At 43.6% G+C, this 16,678-nt stretch overlaps 1 protein-coding gene across 1 annotated transcript in view; it reads right to left on the bottom strand.

Annotated features, from left to right (window-relative positions):
- Window positions 1-16,678, bottom strand: part of DROSHA (drosha ribonuclease III) — a 126,025-nt gene that overhangs the window by 99,853 nt on the left and 9,494 nt on the right. Inside the window, exons 5-10 of the mRNA XM_019647856.1 lie at window positions 16,479-16,571; window positions 13,847-13,957; window positions 13,395-13,626; window positions 10,083-10,224; window positions 8,086-8,240; window positions 4,573-4,653 (exon numbers count right to left, since the gene is read on the bottom strand). Coding sequence (XP_019503401.1) covers window positions 4,573-4,653; window positions 8,086-8,240; window positions 10,083-10,224; window positions 13,395-13,626; window positions 13,847-13,957; window positions 16,479-16,571 — 814 coding nt within the window. The remainder of the gene's footprint in view (window positions 1-4,572; window positions 4,654-8,085; window positions 8,241-10,082; window positions 10,225-13,394; window positions 13,627-13,846; window positions 13,958-16,478; window positions 16,572-16,678) is intronic.

Here is a 16,678-nt window from a genome sequence, read left to right as displayed (position 1 = left end):
ATATATATATATATTTTTTTTTTACAGGAAATCAACAGATTAGATGAAGCAGAGGATCCAACCAGCAATGTAGAAGATACGGTAGCAGAAAACACCCAACCAGAACAGCAAAAAGAATACAGAATCCAAAAAATTGAGAATAGTTTAAGGGGCCTCCGGGACAATATCAAGCACACCAATATTGGCATTATAGGGGTACCAGGAGGAGGAGAGCGAGAGCAAGAGATTGAAAACCTATTTGAAGAAATAATGACAGAAAACGTCCCTAACCTGGTGAAGAAAATGAACATACAAGCCCAGGAAGCACAAAGAGCCCCAAACAAGATGAACCCGAAGAGGCCCACACCAAGACCCATCATAATCAAAATGCCAAAGAGAGAATCTTAAAAGCAGCGAGAGAAAAGCAGTTACTTACTTACAAGGGAGCCCCCATAAGACTGGCAGCTGATTTCTCAACAGAAACTTTGCAGGACAGAAGGGACTGGCGGGAAATATTCCAAGTGATGCAAAGCAATGACATACAATGAAGACCGTTCTACCCAGCACGGCTGTCATTTAGAATTGAAGGACAGATAAGGAGCTTCCCAGACAAGAAAAAGCTGAAGCTCATCACCACCAAACCAGTATTACAAGGAATCTTAGAGGGATTTCTTTAAAATGGGAGGGAGGTTAAGGACGGGTGAAAGGGGAAGGGATTAAGAAGAACAAATTAGCTGTTACACAGTAGTCATGGGGATGCAGGTTATAGCATAAGGAGTATAGTCATTAACATTGTAATAACTATGTATGGTGCCAGACAGGTATTAGATCTATCAGAGTGATAGATGGGAATGGGGGTGGGGTCAGGGTAAAAAAGGTGAAGGTATTAAGAAATATAAATTCGGGCCGGCCGAGTGGCTCAGTTGGTTAAGAGCTCGCTCAAGAGTTTGAGCTCTGAGCAACAGCGGTTCGAGTCCAGCCCGAGCTGAGCAGCCGCTGAGCTGCCACCAGGTAGCAGGATGGCTCAGCTTAAAAAAAAAAAAACAAAAAAAGAAAAAGAAATATAAATTCATGGGGACTATAATCAACGATGTTGTAAAGATCATGTAAGGTGCCAGACGGGCACTGGACTTATCAGGGAGACCATGTCATGAGCTGTGTAGATGCCTGACCCATGCGCTACACACCTGAAGAGCTGAAGAATAATAATGAATGTCAACTGTAACTAAATATATAGTTATATATAGTCACGGAATGTAGAGTACAACATAGGGAAGATAGTTGATGGTACTGTAACAGCTATATAAGATGTCAGAGGGGTAGTAGCTTGGGGGGCAGGTTATCACTTTATGAGGGGTTTAAATGTCTATTACATTGCTCTGTACACCTGAAACTAATAAAAAAATAATAAAAATTAAAAAATAAACAAAGTAAAAGACCTCTTACTGCCTCTCCCACCTCCTACAATGAAGAAGGAAATACAGCAAGTGGGTCTCTTCGGGTTCAAGACGCAGCATACTCGTAATCCCCACCCAGCAACACTGCTTCGGCCCATTTACAGAGCGGTGCAAAAGGCCGCCAGCTCCGAACGTGGCTCAGGTGAGAAAGGCAAGAAGGTTCCAAGCTGCAGTGCAAACAGCCCTGCTGCAGGGGCCATACGATTCAGGAAATCCTACACTGCCGGTGGGAAGATGCTGAGAGGAGTTGGTGGCCATTCTGGGAGAATCACAATGCTGGGCTCTTGAGCTCCGGGGCAAAGCCATGCCAGCGAGAGTAAAGAGTTCTATGCCTTTGAAAAACAACTTCTGGTGTGCTGCTGGGCTTTGGGAGCTATGGAAAGCATGGCCAAGGGACAGCAAATAGACATATGCCTGGAACTGCCCATCATAAGCTGGGTTCTGACAGTCCCACGCGGGCAAAAGTTTGGGTGGGACCAGAAACAACCCATCGTAAGCTGGAGGTGGTGCATCCGGAATTAAGCACACGAGGGAGCAGCAGGCACAATCAAGCTGCATAAGCAGGTGGCCCGCCACTATTGTACCAGCACCCCGCCCTCAGCTGGTGACTAAGGATGGAAGGAAGAAAGCAGAGGGAAAAGCCCAAGCTTGGTTTGCAAATGGCTCAGTCAGTAAGCTGAAAACAGAATGTGCTGCAGACTCATTTGGGGACGGCTTTAAAAGGCAGCGATGAGGGAACATCTTCCCAATGGGCAGTGTCAGGCCGTGTACCTGGTCATCCACTTTGTGTGGAAGGAGAAGTAGCCTGAGGTTAGAATAGAGATGGGCTCATGGCAGAAGCATGTGGCCATGCCAGCTGGTCAGAGGCCTAGAAGGAAAAAGATTGGAAGGTCAGGGATAAGAAGGCCATGGGAGAGGGACTCGTGGGTGGACAAGTGGGAGTGAGCACGACGGTCGCTCCATCACCTGTGGATGTCCATCAGAGAGGACCCACCGTGGAAGAGGGACTAACCACTGAGTCCACAAAATCACTCAGCCAGAGTGTCAGCCAGCCTCGCTCGATCAGCAGCCACCAGAGTTGACAGGACGGGCCCATGAATGAAGTGGCTACAGCAGCACAGATGGAGTGTTCATGTCAGCCCAACAGCATGGACACACTTACCACGGCTAAGCCAACGGCCACTGCTGAACATCCAACCAGCCACCTACAATGATCAATGCTGGGCCCCCAAAACGGCACCACTCCCTGAGGAGACCAACCTGCCACTTGGTAGGAAGCTGACTACATCGGCCCCGTGCATCTTCAAAGGGCCAGAAGTTTGGTCTCACAGGAATAAACATGACTCTGAGTATGAGTGTGCCTGTCCGCGGGTCCCCGCCAGCCCCATGGTCCACCCAGGTCTCCCTTCAAAGGGCCTGTGGGGACGGCAGTCAGCAGACAGCCTGCAGCCATTGGCTCCTTTAGGGTCAGCCTCCGCTGCAGATGCTCCTGCCCCAAAGTCGTGCCCTTCCTGGGGCAGCCTGCTCTGGGGACAGTGACTGAGGGGGACATGAAAACATTCCAGCCCAATGCAAGACCATTCCGAAAAGCCAGGCTTCACCAGGCCCATCACTGGTGGACTCGCCCTCTGCTCAATCCTGCCTCCGCTCTCCTCTGCCCAATTCCATTAAACATCTCGCACTCCAAGCTCCACTGCAGCATTTGCTTGCCAAGACCCCAAGCTGAGGCACACGTGTGGACACTCAGGACATGCAGTTCCTCCCTACACTTACCAACTGTCAAAGACAAAAGTGGTGAAAGTGAGGCAAGGAGTTCAAAATACCCATCACTGTCTCACTTATTCCTATTGTTTCACGACTGCAAACAAGTTTTAAATAGAAATTAAAATTTTATCTATACTATGTTTAAATGTAATATGCTGAATCATAAAAAGACAATCCCGGGATTAGTAAGTTATAAAAATAAAAGATAACAGGGAAAAATGAAAGAAAATACTTGAAAGGAAGTAGTTGTATATAACCCTATTATGTAAAAGTATTCAACTCGATCAGGCAGACATATTTGGAGTGCCCCCAACAAACCAGAGCTGGGGCACACAGCTAGAAGTGTCCATGTGCTATTCACAATTTAGTGGGGACAACAGACTAACAGACAGAACAGTATATACCCTATGTGCCCCAAAGGAAAGAGGACATGTGACTTAGGCACCTTAGTGAGATCATTTCTCAAAGGTAATTCATAACTGTTTGTAATAAAAACATGAAAAACAGACTACAATATGTATAGTTTTAAGATACCTAAAATAATTTTTAAAAAACTCAAATAGGGCCGGTCGAGTGGCTCAGTTGGTTAAGAGTGTAAGCTCTGAGCCACAGGGTCACCAGTTCGATTCCCACATGGGCCAGTGAGCTGCGCTCGAGCTAAGCTGCAGCTGAGCTGCCAACAGGTGGCAGGATGGCTCAGGTGGTGAGAGCACGTGCTTCTAACAACCAGGCTGCCAGTTCGACTCCCACATGGGATGGTGGGTTACGCCCACCCGCAACTAAGATTGAACACAGCACCTTGAGCTGAGCGGCCACGAGCTGCCAAAGGGCGGCCAGATAGCTCAGTGGTTAGAGCGTGCACTCTTAGCAACAAGGTTTCCGGTTCGACTCCCGCATGCGATGGTGGGCTACACTCACTCGCAACTAAGACTCAACAGGGCACCTTGAGCTGAGTGGCCACGAGTTGCTGATGGGCGGCCAGATGGCGACTAGACTTGGAGCTGAGCTAGCTCTGCCCTCCACAACTAAGATTGAAGGACAACAACTTGGCTGTTCCCCTTCCCCAATTCCCCAACACTGTTCGCCTTCCTCAATTCCCCAATCTTAAAAAAAAAAAAAAAAAATTCAAATACCTCGCCTATTTTAACTAATGAACCTTCCAAAACTTTTTAGTTTCCCTAGTAACATTCCCTACTCCAACTCCAAATTAAGGTACTTTTCTTCTCCAGTTAACAGTAACAGAGAATATTAGGGAATATAAAAGGACTTTTTCAGTGATCTGATTTCATTTATGGGAAAAAGAACAGCAGCACATCTGTGCACGTCCAGCTTCTCAGTGCTGCAAATGTGGCAACCCAACCAATCCAGTTACCTCTTCTCCAGGATAAATGCTGTGTCTAATTCCTGTGCGTCTTGCTTTCGCGCTACATTTGCAGAGTGGTCCGTCATTCATCTGTCAGAAACAAAAGGGGATTCGTTTTCACTGGGGGGAAATCCACGCCATACACGATGATGCTTCAGGAACTGTGTGAGTTTTAATGGCATGAGTACTGAAGCTCTGAAGAGGCTGTCACGGTTAGGAGATTAAAGGGATGTTCCAAAACCAATAAAGCTGCAAACTTGTCTATATTGTTTGATAAAAGGAAGCTGGATGACAACGCTGGATTCCCAAGTTACATGTGCAACCAAGCAGAAAATACCAGTGTCAGCGCACTGTTGGCCCCCATCTTCTCCTACCACTTTTCAGTATGTGTCTCCTATTTCTTATTTCAGGAAAAATGACTCTTTTGCAAAACACATGCATGTTTTATATACTGAAGGAATACACAGAATGCTTTGAAGGTGACATGCAGATTGTTATGTTCTCAAAAGCGAAACCTAAGGGTATAGGAAACAGAGAGAAAAAAATGCCTACTAGAACCAACCCAAAAAACTTTCAGCACTAATCAGGTGAGTCTCTGTCTGATTTTTCACCTGAATTCGTGTCAATGCCATGAACTCCACCCACATGATGCTGTGAGTAATTCCTGAGTGCCTCTTAGGCAGAACCATGACTGCTAAGCATTGTGGGGGAGAAAAGGTGATAAGCAGCTCAGGGTTCAGTGAGTCCTCACTTAACATCACTGTCAACAGGTTCTTGGAACTGCAGCAAAACAACATAACAAAATGCGCTGTACCACAGGGTAACTGATAAACAAGAGTTAGGTTCCAACAACATCTCAACATCGTAACAAAACGACACTGAATGAAACATTATTCGAGGACCTGGTACTCGAGGAATATTTATTCTAGATAGGAGAAATAACATACATATGATATGCTTAGTAATTTTAAAGAAGAAAGGTCAGTCCAGATGGAACCACCACTGTCCTCAAAGAGACAAAATGTGAAGGGCTGGACAGGACAGAAAACAAAGATGGCTACTCTACATGAGGCACCAGTATGACAAAAAAAAGAGAAGGAAAAAAAGCCTATGGTGTGCTCCGCAAACATGAGGGCCCGCTAAATGGATCATTTATGTGAGCGAGAGGACCACGGAAGCAGAACTGAGGGCAAAATCTTAAAGGGCCTTAAAAGCCAGTTTCAATGAGTTTATTTCCATATAAGCAGTAACAATAAATCAAAATGGAGACCAGAGCATCAGGCTGGAGACTGAAGGACTCGAGTTCCCTTTCTTGCTTTCTTAGTTTTATAAAAAAATATATACATATACATATATATATGTATATATAAAAAATACTATAACACATGTATACATTTACATACATACATACATGCACACACACACTCTTTGAAGTTCTAGTGATTTTTAAGTCATTTTGTCCAATGAAAGTTATCTCAATAAAACTTTGAAAAGAAATAGTGAAGTGAAAAACTGTGACTTTCTTTATCCTTTTGGGTAATCTAAAGCCCCAGGTTGGTGAGGCAGAGGAATAACATTGCTACCTAAAAAAATATCATGTTAAGATATTATCTGAAGTAACAGCTGGCAAACAGAGGTATGATGGGATTCCCTCAAAAGTTACAGCGCACTTCTAATGCTGGTCACAACTAGTGATGGAAAAATCACTTAGGGCCCACTGATTTCCCAGGGAGCAGACAGACATCATACAGTCCTGCTTTTTCCTAGGGTCTGGGCCCCAGTGAAGATCAGCCCTTATAAGGCTGAGCTGTATAGAGGACATAAAACCAAATCTAGTAAACAGAACAGTGAGGCTGTATAGAAAGAAAGCCCTGGTCAATCCCTGATAGGAGTAATAACCCACAGAAACCAAGGGGTAGGCTTCTTGATAAGTGAACAGTCCATTAAAAAGACTGCAGGGCCAGCCAAGTGCCTCAGTTGGTTAAGAGCAGGCTTAAGAGCACGGGCTCTGAGCAACAGGGCCGCCGGTTCGATTCCCACATGGGCCAGTGACGCTGCACCCAAGATGAGCTGTCGCTGAGCTGCCAACAGGTGACAGGATGGCTCAGCTGGTGTAACAACAAGATTGCCTGCTCAGTGTTGGGCTACGCCCACCCACAACTAAGACTGAACTTGGCACCTTGAGCTGAGCTGCCACCAGGATGGCTCAGTGGATGGAGCGTGCATTCTTAACAACAAGGCTGCCGGGTTTGACTCCCACATGGGATGGTGGCTATGCCCACCCGCAGCTAAGATTATAACACTACACCTTGAGCTTAGAGGCCACGAGCTGCCGACGGGCAGCCAGATGGCGACTGGTGCCCTCCACAACAAAGACTGAAGAACAATAATTTGGGTGGTCCCCTTCCCCAATTCCTCAACACTGTTCCCCTCCCCCAATTCCCCAGTAAAATCTTAAAAAAAAAAGACCGCATAGAGGGAAGTGACTACTGATGGACACAGGATTTCTAATAGGGAAGACAAAAATGCTCTAAAATCAGATTGTGATCGTGGTTGTACAATGCTGTGAATATCCTAAAAAACACTGAATTACAAACTTTACATGTGCAAACTGTATGGTATATGAATTATAGCTCGCTAAAGCTATTGAAAGAGATCATATACATGATTAATATAGCAAAGTAAGTTTAAAACTTCATTGACAATTGTAAACATTTCTGCTCAATCCCAAGAGAGCAAAAGGGACTAGAAAGTACATCTGTCAGGCATTCTAACTATACTAATTCTATGAAGAAAATATAATTTAGATAGCTGTCATCTAACAAGAGCCAGAAGAGCATTCAAATTAATATAGAATGGTATGAATTTATTCGCAAAATATAAAATTTAAATTATTTTATAGGTATATATTTTATTGCAATTAATAATTTCATATGCATTAGATGCTATTTTTGTATGTATATTTGTAAAATACAAATCTCTTATAAAGATATTATTTTGTATTATGTATTACTTCATAATAAAACACTAAGTAGAAATAAAAATATGTCCAGCTATGCCATCATTAGCTCAAACACGCTTAACAAGGAAGAGAACTTACAAGGAATTGTGCCTGTTACCAACTAAGAAATATGAAGTCTTATAGGACTGAAGACATTGTTTACTGTATTGCTGCAAGATACCTTCCAGATGAACTGCTTTTAAAACGACCTACAAGTCCTCTCTCCCTCGTGCGACCATTTGTCTCCTTCTGTTCACTGCAAGTTTAATGAGCCAGCGCCATTATCCTGCTCCCTAACACAGGATTTACCAACATCGTCCAATACGATTTAGGGAACAGTTGCTCTGGTGCTCAGAGCTAAACTCTGAGGCGGAAAGGAAATGAACTCTGAAGAACGACGCCCAGCCCTGAGAAGAAAATTCAGTCTCAGTACCAGCCAACATGCATCCTCTGAGCCTGGAGTCATAAATGCGACATGTGGGTTTGCAGCCTGCACAGCAAGAGCATCAAAACATGCATACCTGGCCTGGGTCGTTGTACCAAAGTTCGTCATGGAGTCGGTCAGGATGGGCCTTTTTGCGTTTGATTTCTGCAATGACGTCAAAAACTTCCGAGTCTGAGCTGCTAGAACAGGTGCTGTCCTCATCGGACTCACATTCAGATTCGCTGGAACTTTCTAATAGAGCAGAGAGAAAAAATAGAGAGAGGAGTTGAAGAAGTTCACGAGGTGGTTATACGTGGAGACGTGCAAATGACCCAAACCTCTAAATATAAGGACAGCTATGTATTCTTTCAGCAGATATTTCAGTGCCTACTCTGCACCAAGCACTCCGCCAAGCAATACCATGCAAAACAATACAGCCCATAATGCTAAGTCACGATCTAGCTGGGGAAGCAAACAAAGATTCTTACAGAGAAAGACTTAAATGAACAACGCCAGAGAAAGTACAAACCACTGTGGCAATATGGGGTTTTCCATTTTAAAAGGTGCAGCAATTCAGAAAAGAGCGTGTCCCCCTGATCTGGAAAGGTCACTGACGGTTTCCTGGCAGGGATGCACAGGACCCAGGCAGGAGGGATGGGGTGGAGTTGGGCTGAGGAGGAGGTGAGCGGAAAGCAACACAGACAGCACTGCAGGCCAAAGCATGCAGGCAAGGGCAGGGGTGGACTCCGGCTGGGGCAAAGGCCCCACATAAAAATACTGGGAGACGAGGGGTGCAAGTGTCGTGACTGCCAGGCTGACGGCTCTGAATGCCACACTGAAGAGTTTAATTTTTTTCTCTCAATAGTAGCAATAAAGGATTTTAGTCCTTGGAAGTGACTGGATAAAAAGAGACTAAGGATTATGCTAAGTGACATGAGCCAGTCACAAAAAGACAAATACTGTGTGATTCTATTTACATGACGTACCTCGAGTAGTCAGGTTCATAGAGATAGGAAGTAGACTGGTGGAGGGCAGGGATGGGGGGGTTGTTGTTTGATAGGTATAGTTTCAGATTAGCAGGAGAAAGAGTTCTGGAGATTATACAAACAATGTGAATGTACTCAACACTGCTGAACTGCACACTTAAAAATGGTTAAAAGATACATTTTGTGTTATATGTAATTACCACAATTGAAAAAAAAAAAACAGAACGCCTAGAATTTACATTAACCCTACAAGAAGTTAACATAGTACAACACAGTGCTAAAATCCAACCTTTACACAGCTGTGCTTTTGAATGTACTGCAGGAGAAAGATGCTATGGTCATCTCTCTTTTACAGATGAGAAAAGTGAGGCACAGGGAGGGTAAAACCCTTGCCCAAGGTCACATGTCAAGCAGTGGAGCAGGGACTGGAACTCAGCCCAGCTGGTCAGTCAGTACTGTTACCCACCAAGGATACTGCCTCTCAGCATGGAGACACAACAAGGGTGGGCAGAGGCAAGCCAGAAAACATGCGGGAAAAGGCATACAGCATGTCTCATCCATGTACAGCATCCTCTTAGGGGCTAAGGACACAAAGTAGCAAAAAAGCAGTTTCTATCCTCAAAGATCTCAGCAGCTACTTGGAACCTCAGACATGAAAAAATAGACCACCATGGGAGAAAGTTAGGGAAACTGTCTATGTGAGTAAAGAGAAAGCTTCAAATAGAGCTGGGCTATGGCCGGTGTTTCCTCATCAAACCAGGATCCCCCTGGCAGTGGAGGGGCCACAAGGCGATCAGGCTCCTGCTCATGGGGGAGGTTGGACGAGGGTCCCTTCTGATTCCGAGGCTACACAATTCCACAAGGGACACGACTGGTAGCACGCCTTGCCAAGGAGATCTCCTATGTATTCTGCTGAATGTTAACTGAGGAAAACTAAGATGAAAAAGAAAAAGTTCCACTGCTATGTGTTTTTCTTGACTGTAATGAAGGAGAATAAAATGGAACAGAGGAAATTTCCATTTGGGGCTCTCAAGGACACATTCAAAAGTCCGGCATTAAGCAATAATAAAAGAACACAGGGTCTTGATGTAGTTAACTTCTGACTCACCTAAATCTTCATCCAGCTTTGTCTTGGGAGGCTCCCACGGAGGTCTAGCAGCTTTGGCCTTTTCTTGCCGGCTCCCCAACTCTTCCTCAAATTTGTCGTATAAGTCACGGAGCCGACTTGTTCCAACTACAGTAGAATCTCCCTTTGAAAAATAAAGGATCAGAATTAGAAACTATATTAAAAGTAGTCATACCAAAGAGACAGAAGACCTCACAAGTAATCAAAGATTTGTAACAGTAAGGTGATGCCCTGTGCTGGCAGTGACTTTCAGAATCACACACCGTTGGCTGACATGGTCCTTGGGAAGGGGCACTTCACCAACATTCAAAAACAATAGAAATGTTTCTCTCTGCCCTTTTGATAGGAGAAAAAAATCATGACCCACTGAGAAGTCAAAGTGCCTGACACCCTTCTAGAAAGCATACACTCCCCCTACTAAAAAAATCATTGATAGTCTATCTTCCACATTAATCCAGTGATCAAAAAAAATATCCTATACATCCCCCATACACATACACCCCATAAACACAGGGATTCTCTCTCTCTCTCTCTCTCTCTCCCCCCCCCCCACAAACACAGGGTTTGGAAATACATTCCTAGAGGAAGCTCTCCACTTTTCCCCACTGTCTTCCCAGGTTAAAAATCGTCTTAAATGTCCGTAATCTTTAACTTAGTAATTTTTAAAATGTAAGGACCAGACCTTTCCGATGTGAAAAAATAATTAAAGCAAATCATAAAATCTGCAGTTACCCCAAAAGGGGGGCATCTACTTTCCCTCCGCCCCACCTCATTACTGACACTGGTGATGCTGGGGTCGCACTGACATTCTTACCACCTTCCTGCACCAGATGACAAAACACAAAGGCAAATGTTGGGCTTCTGGTTTTTCAGCCCTCCTTCTACCCATAAAAATGTCAGGAAAAAAAGATCTGCTGTTTAAACGCTCTGAACCTCAGTATCTTCAATTCTGCTGCTTTGTTTTAAGCGTAATAAAACCTATAGCAGCCATTCTCCCCTTCTGCCTTGCTAACAGAACCATGATTCTCTTCAGATTTGGGGCAGAGAACCTCTGATGTCACAGAAGGCGGGCTGAGCCCCAGTTCCCCCACCCCTCACCCCTACCCCTGACCCCTAAAGACATCCCCGTCTTAATCCCTGGAAATTGAATGTTTCCTTACATGGCAGAAAGTAGTTTGCAGATGTGTCTGAGGTTACAGAACCCGAGATGAGGAGATTATCCTGGATTATCTGAGGGGGCCCAAAATAATCAGAGCCTTTAAAAGCAGAGAACCTTTCCCAATGAGTCAGGGGTGCAATGTAAAAAGTGTCAAGAGGGCCGGCCAAGTGGCACGTTGGTTAAGAGCTGGCTTGGAACACCAGAGGGCCCCGGTTCGGATCCCACATATGAGGGCCAGTGACACTGCCCTCTACAGCTAAGATGCTGAACAACAGCTCAACCTGGAGCTGGGCTGCCCTGAGTTGCTGGTGATGGCGTAGGCTGCAGCCCCTGTGGCAGTGGGTTGCCATGGGCTACCGTGTGTAGCCAGCAGCCGCCTTGAGCGGCTGTCCAGAAGCCGGCGACTGATGTGCCTCGCCCGGGAAGAAAGCAATGATGGTGCCAACTTGGGCCAGTGAAGCAACGTCCTCCACAGCTAGACTGAAGAACAAAACGACAGCGACTTGTCTGTTCCCCTCCCCCAATTCCCCAACACTGTTCCCATTCCCCCAATTCCCCCAATAAAAATCTTAAAAAAAAAAAAGAGAGTCAAGGGATGGTTTGAGGATTAAACACGTAACATGAGAAGCATGGGGGAAAAAAAAAAAAAGAAGCATGGAGTGAAGTTCTGTTGCCATCAGAGTGCTCGGTATGCGAGCCTTCCCTTCCCTGTGTCACATGAACTATGACGTAAAACCCTGCCCTCTTTTTTCAAGTAAAATATCACGTCCCTATGTGAGATTTCTTCCAAAGACAGGTGAATCCCCATAAATAAGGGTCCAGTCCAAGTAAAAGCTATTTTCACAAAATTCCAAACAGTATGCTCTTATCTGACCCCATGCACTAAACCTAACATCTCCAATCTCGTGTGTCCTATATCTGTAGCTATTTGTTCCTTTTTTCTTTCATTTAATCAATGAACATTACTGTGTGTCTATCCTGTGGCAAATATGCCTAAATTAATGGGATGGAGGCACAGCGACTGTTGGGAGAAAAAGACAGAAAAACAAGTGAGTGACAGAAAGTAAAATGGAGATGGAAGAAAGAAAAAGAAGTTTAGAAACGAGACCATGGAGGTCGTGGAGTCCATCACAGCAATGAGAATACAGCGTACCGAGCCCCAGGAGCCCTGTCTCAAGCAGCACGGGTACCGGGTCTCTCAAAGCCCCACTAGGGTGACCACACCTGCCACTCCACAAACCAGCCATATGCACAAAAAACTTCCTACAGTTATCCTGCAGGAGACAAACTCAAATTCTTGCTTGTTTCCCATTTTGGGACACGGACAGACAGACAGACAGACAGACAGACACACACACACACACACACACACACACACACACACACACACACCACCAACTGCATAAAGTACCATATTTCCCCATGTATAAGATGCACCCATTTTCGAAAAATCTGGGGCCTAAAAACGGTGCGTCTTATACAATGGTTGTATGAGCGCAAAAACAAGTGCGAAAAAAGCAGGAAATGCAAGTAAAAAAATCTACAACCACTGTATAAGACGCACCCAGTTTTTAGACCCCAAATTTTTCGGGAAAGGGTGCGTCTTATAACATGGGGAAATACGGTAGTTATAAGTGAGAGCTTACAAAACCACCAGTATCGAAACCAGCAGTGTCATAAAAAATGCAGAACGAAGAGACACTTTAATTAATCTACTGCGCTCTTGCCTACGTAGCACAGCTTTTGTCTATAGTAGTGGTTCTCAAATGGGGGTGAGGGAGAGTCCACCCAGGGGACATTGGGCAATGTCCACAGACAGCTTTGCTTATCAAAACTAGGGGGCACTTTGGGGCCGGCCGAGTGGCGCACTGGTTGGGAGCTGGCCTGGGACGCCAGAGGGCCCCGGTTCGGATCCCACATATGAGGGCCAGTGACACAATAAAAAAAATTAAAAACAAAAAAAACAAACAAAAAAACTGGGGAGCATTTTACTGGCATCTACTACAGAGCCCAGAGATGCTGTTCAATGGACTACAACAAGGCATAGGGCAGGTCCCACCACAAAGAACTCTCCAGCCCCAAATGCCACTAGTGGCGAACCCTGGTCTACGGCTTCTCCCCCACTTCAGACGTACCACCTGATCCATGGGGTCACTGGAGTAGTAGTTTTCTGAGTGGGTGCAGCGAATCCACACGGGCTTCAGAAGTTCTTCCTCCTCCTCCTCATTTTTGTCCGGGAGCGTCTCCTCTAGCTCTTTTTCCTTGATTGAGGTATAATTCTTCTCTTTGCCAGAGCTCTGGTTGTCACTCCATCTGTCTTTTTCTTCCTCCCAACGAGCTCTCTTCTTCTCCCTACTTGGGGAACGACTTCAAAAGGAGGCGAAGGAGGCTAATTATTAAAAATGCCTTTCTGTGGTAAAACTCTACCGCTTCACCTGTTCACCTAAAATAAAAGTGCGATGCCAAACCACCACATTGACTCTTGTTAAACCAGTGAATCCCAGGCACCAGTCTGGTGGCATCAGAATCACCTGAAGTTACTTGTTTAAAAATACAAATTCCCAGGCTCTGCCCCAGATCTACTTACTGATCCACAGTCTCCGGGGGTGGGGCCCAAGAATCTGTATTTTTAATAATCTCCCCAGGTAATTCTGGTGTGCATCCAGCAGGTTCGGGAGCAACTGGTAAACCATAACTCCTAGAAGAGAAAGATACTTGGGAAATACTTGGAAATCTCCATGTGCAGACAACTTCAGCAAAGAGAATACTAGCTTTGAGTCTTCCATATCCTACTTTGCCAAGAAAAAAAATTTAAAAAAAAAAAAAAAGGCTTCATAAACATGGTCTCAACTTGGCCATAAATTTAGCCTGAGGACCATGATCCAAGACTGAACTGTCATGTCATCCCTCCGCATAGCTCTGGAAGCTCAGCCGGGTATTACTGCTTCATGAACCAAGACTTGGCCTAATTCTGATCCGCACAAATACTAACAATATTAACTTCATTAAAAGAGGATAAAAACAACTCTATCTCTTTGAATTTCTGGGGTTTGAAATTTGCAAAGGCCCATCCTGTGGATGTGCATGTAGGGAAAAACCCATTGGACAGATTTTCATTTAAGGCCAAGAAATTTAGGCAAAACCATACAGACCTTGAGAATCCAGTCAAGGAGAGTAACTGCTTTATTAGTTATGCTGGCAGCCTCTGGGGCTCCGCTAACAGTTACTATTACCCAAGAAATTTACAGCTGGATCCACGTCTTCCCATCAATTCTATCACTAACTTCTAAATTTATGACAGGAAAAGTGTGAGTGTGTGGGTGTGTATACATCAGGGGAAAGGGTGGGTGACTAGAAACATTATATATATATATTACTTATTGAAACAACTTCTAAAAATTACAGCGTACATCATTAGCTTTGTTCCCAGAGCAACATGTAACTGCTCTACCAAAAACATTTCTCATAGCACTTAGCTTTCATATTCCTGTAAAGTAGGGGCTGCTGTTAATGGCTGTATCACTTGCACCAGTACAATACTTAGGACACACAGTAATGCAATGTTTTCGTTGGTTTGTTGATTCAGTTATACAATGTTAGGGTGAGTGATAGGCAATGGGGCCTTCTTGTCTTTTTTCTAACTTGTATGGGAAGGCCTGTGAAGTTTCAACAGTAAATCTGGTTCATTTGAGATGGTGTCAATCATGTTCATGATGAGATAACGTCCTCCATCATGATAAAGAAGTGTGCTTACATTCCCAGTTTACCAAAGTTTCTACTCAGAAATGAATTCTGGTTTTATTTGAAATATCTACTAGGCAGGTACTCAGAAAACCCTACCGATTTTGACACAAATGATTAGTTGCATATTTCCTAATACTAACTAACCTATCTACCCATGCAATCCCAGAATAAACTCTCGCTTTTTTTAACACACTACCAAAAACAACTTGTTAGTATACTAATCAGTATTTTCATATCCGTATTCATAAGAGAGGCTGTTTCTTAGTTTTCTTTTCACTGGTTAGGTTTTGCCATCTGGGTTTTCCTGATAACACAGCATGGGCTGAACTTCCCTTTCATCTTCTTCCGGGTTCTACAACAGTTTAAAACTTTTTTAGAGGTGGTACAAATTCAACTTTTTCCATTTTTCCCCCACAGTTATTGGCCTATTCAAATTTTCTGCATCTTGTGTGAAGTTTTGAATTTTTGGTTTCATCAAAACCAACCCATCACATCCAAGTACTAAAATTTTTTAAATAAAATATCTGTACTTAATACCAATGTATTGTAAGTTTTAAATATCCTTCATTCCTATAATGACACATTCTTTCTCATACCTAATGGAATGTATGTTTTTCTCTCGATTCGTCACTTTTTAAATTGTATGACCTTTCAAAGAAATCTTACATTTACAAATAGTATTGTTATAATGCTATCGTGTTTTCTATTTCATTAACTTCTTTTATCTTTGAATCCCTTTTCCTGCTTTTATTATAGTCTACCAATTTCTAGAACCAAATAATCAGATAATAATTATATACATATAGTTACCATTTATTTGCCACTAACTTTGGACCCAGTTCTAAGTATTTTACATGTATTATCTCAATAAACCCTCACCACACATGGCAAGTATAGCTGTCCTTATTTTAGACAAAGACATTAAAGCTTAAAAGGCTTAGATAACTGCCCAAAAACAAAGTTGGGAGAAGTGATAATTGACCCCAAATCTGTCAGACTCCAGAGTGCTAATCTTAATTACCATTATATAAGACCATGAATTTTACTTCTTGATATATAACTGGTTACATCCTGTAATTCTGGTTTACAGCAATCTCAATGTCATTTTTCCAAATGAAGTATAACTATAATTTTGCTTTTTTTCTAAAACAAATACATTTAAGAACATAATTATGAATCTGCAAGATTTTGTTTAAAACCTTGAATTATTAATGTATACTTTTATAGCAATTGAGGTCAGAAAAAGTGGCCTATATAATTTCTAATTTTTGGAAATTTATCATGATTTTCCTTGTGCCCAATCAATACATCTTGAAAGTAAAGATTAAGTTACTGGCTGCCTTAGCTTTTCACAGGGCATTTCGGAAGACTTTTAGGCTGTTTTGAAGACTTGGCTGATGCTTTGTTTGCAGAAGCACAAAATCTGAATTCGAGGAGACAATCATGGCTTTTTTCAATGTGAACTCCTTGCTTACCTTCCAGATCTCTTATACTCTTTTTTGTAGGGCCTTTCCAGAGATGGTGATCGTCGGCTCTCCCGGTGCCTGTGTCTCTCCCGTTCCCGCTCTCTTAAAGGAATTAACACACACAGCTGTTTTCAACAGACAGATTCAAAAACACCATCTCTTTTCCCGGAATTCATCTTCTAAATAAATGGACCTCACCTAAGCAACAA

The sequence above is a fragment of the Hipposideros armiger genome, unplaced genomic scaffold (assembly GCF_001890085.2).
Source record: "Hipposideros armiger isolate ML-2016 unplaced genomic scaffold, ASM189008v1 scaffold_117, whole genome shotgun sequence".
NCBI classification, from domain to species: Eukaryota; Metazoa; Chordata; class Mammalia; order Chiroptera; family Hipposideridae; genus Hipposideros; species Hipposideros armiger.
Note: the sequence above shows the minus strand (reverse complement) of the source record. Positions and strands in the feature narration are given on the sequence as shown.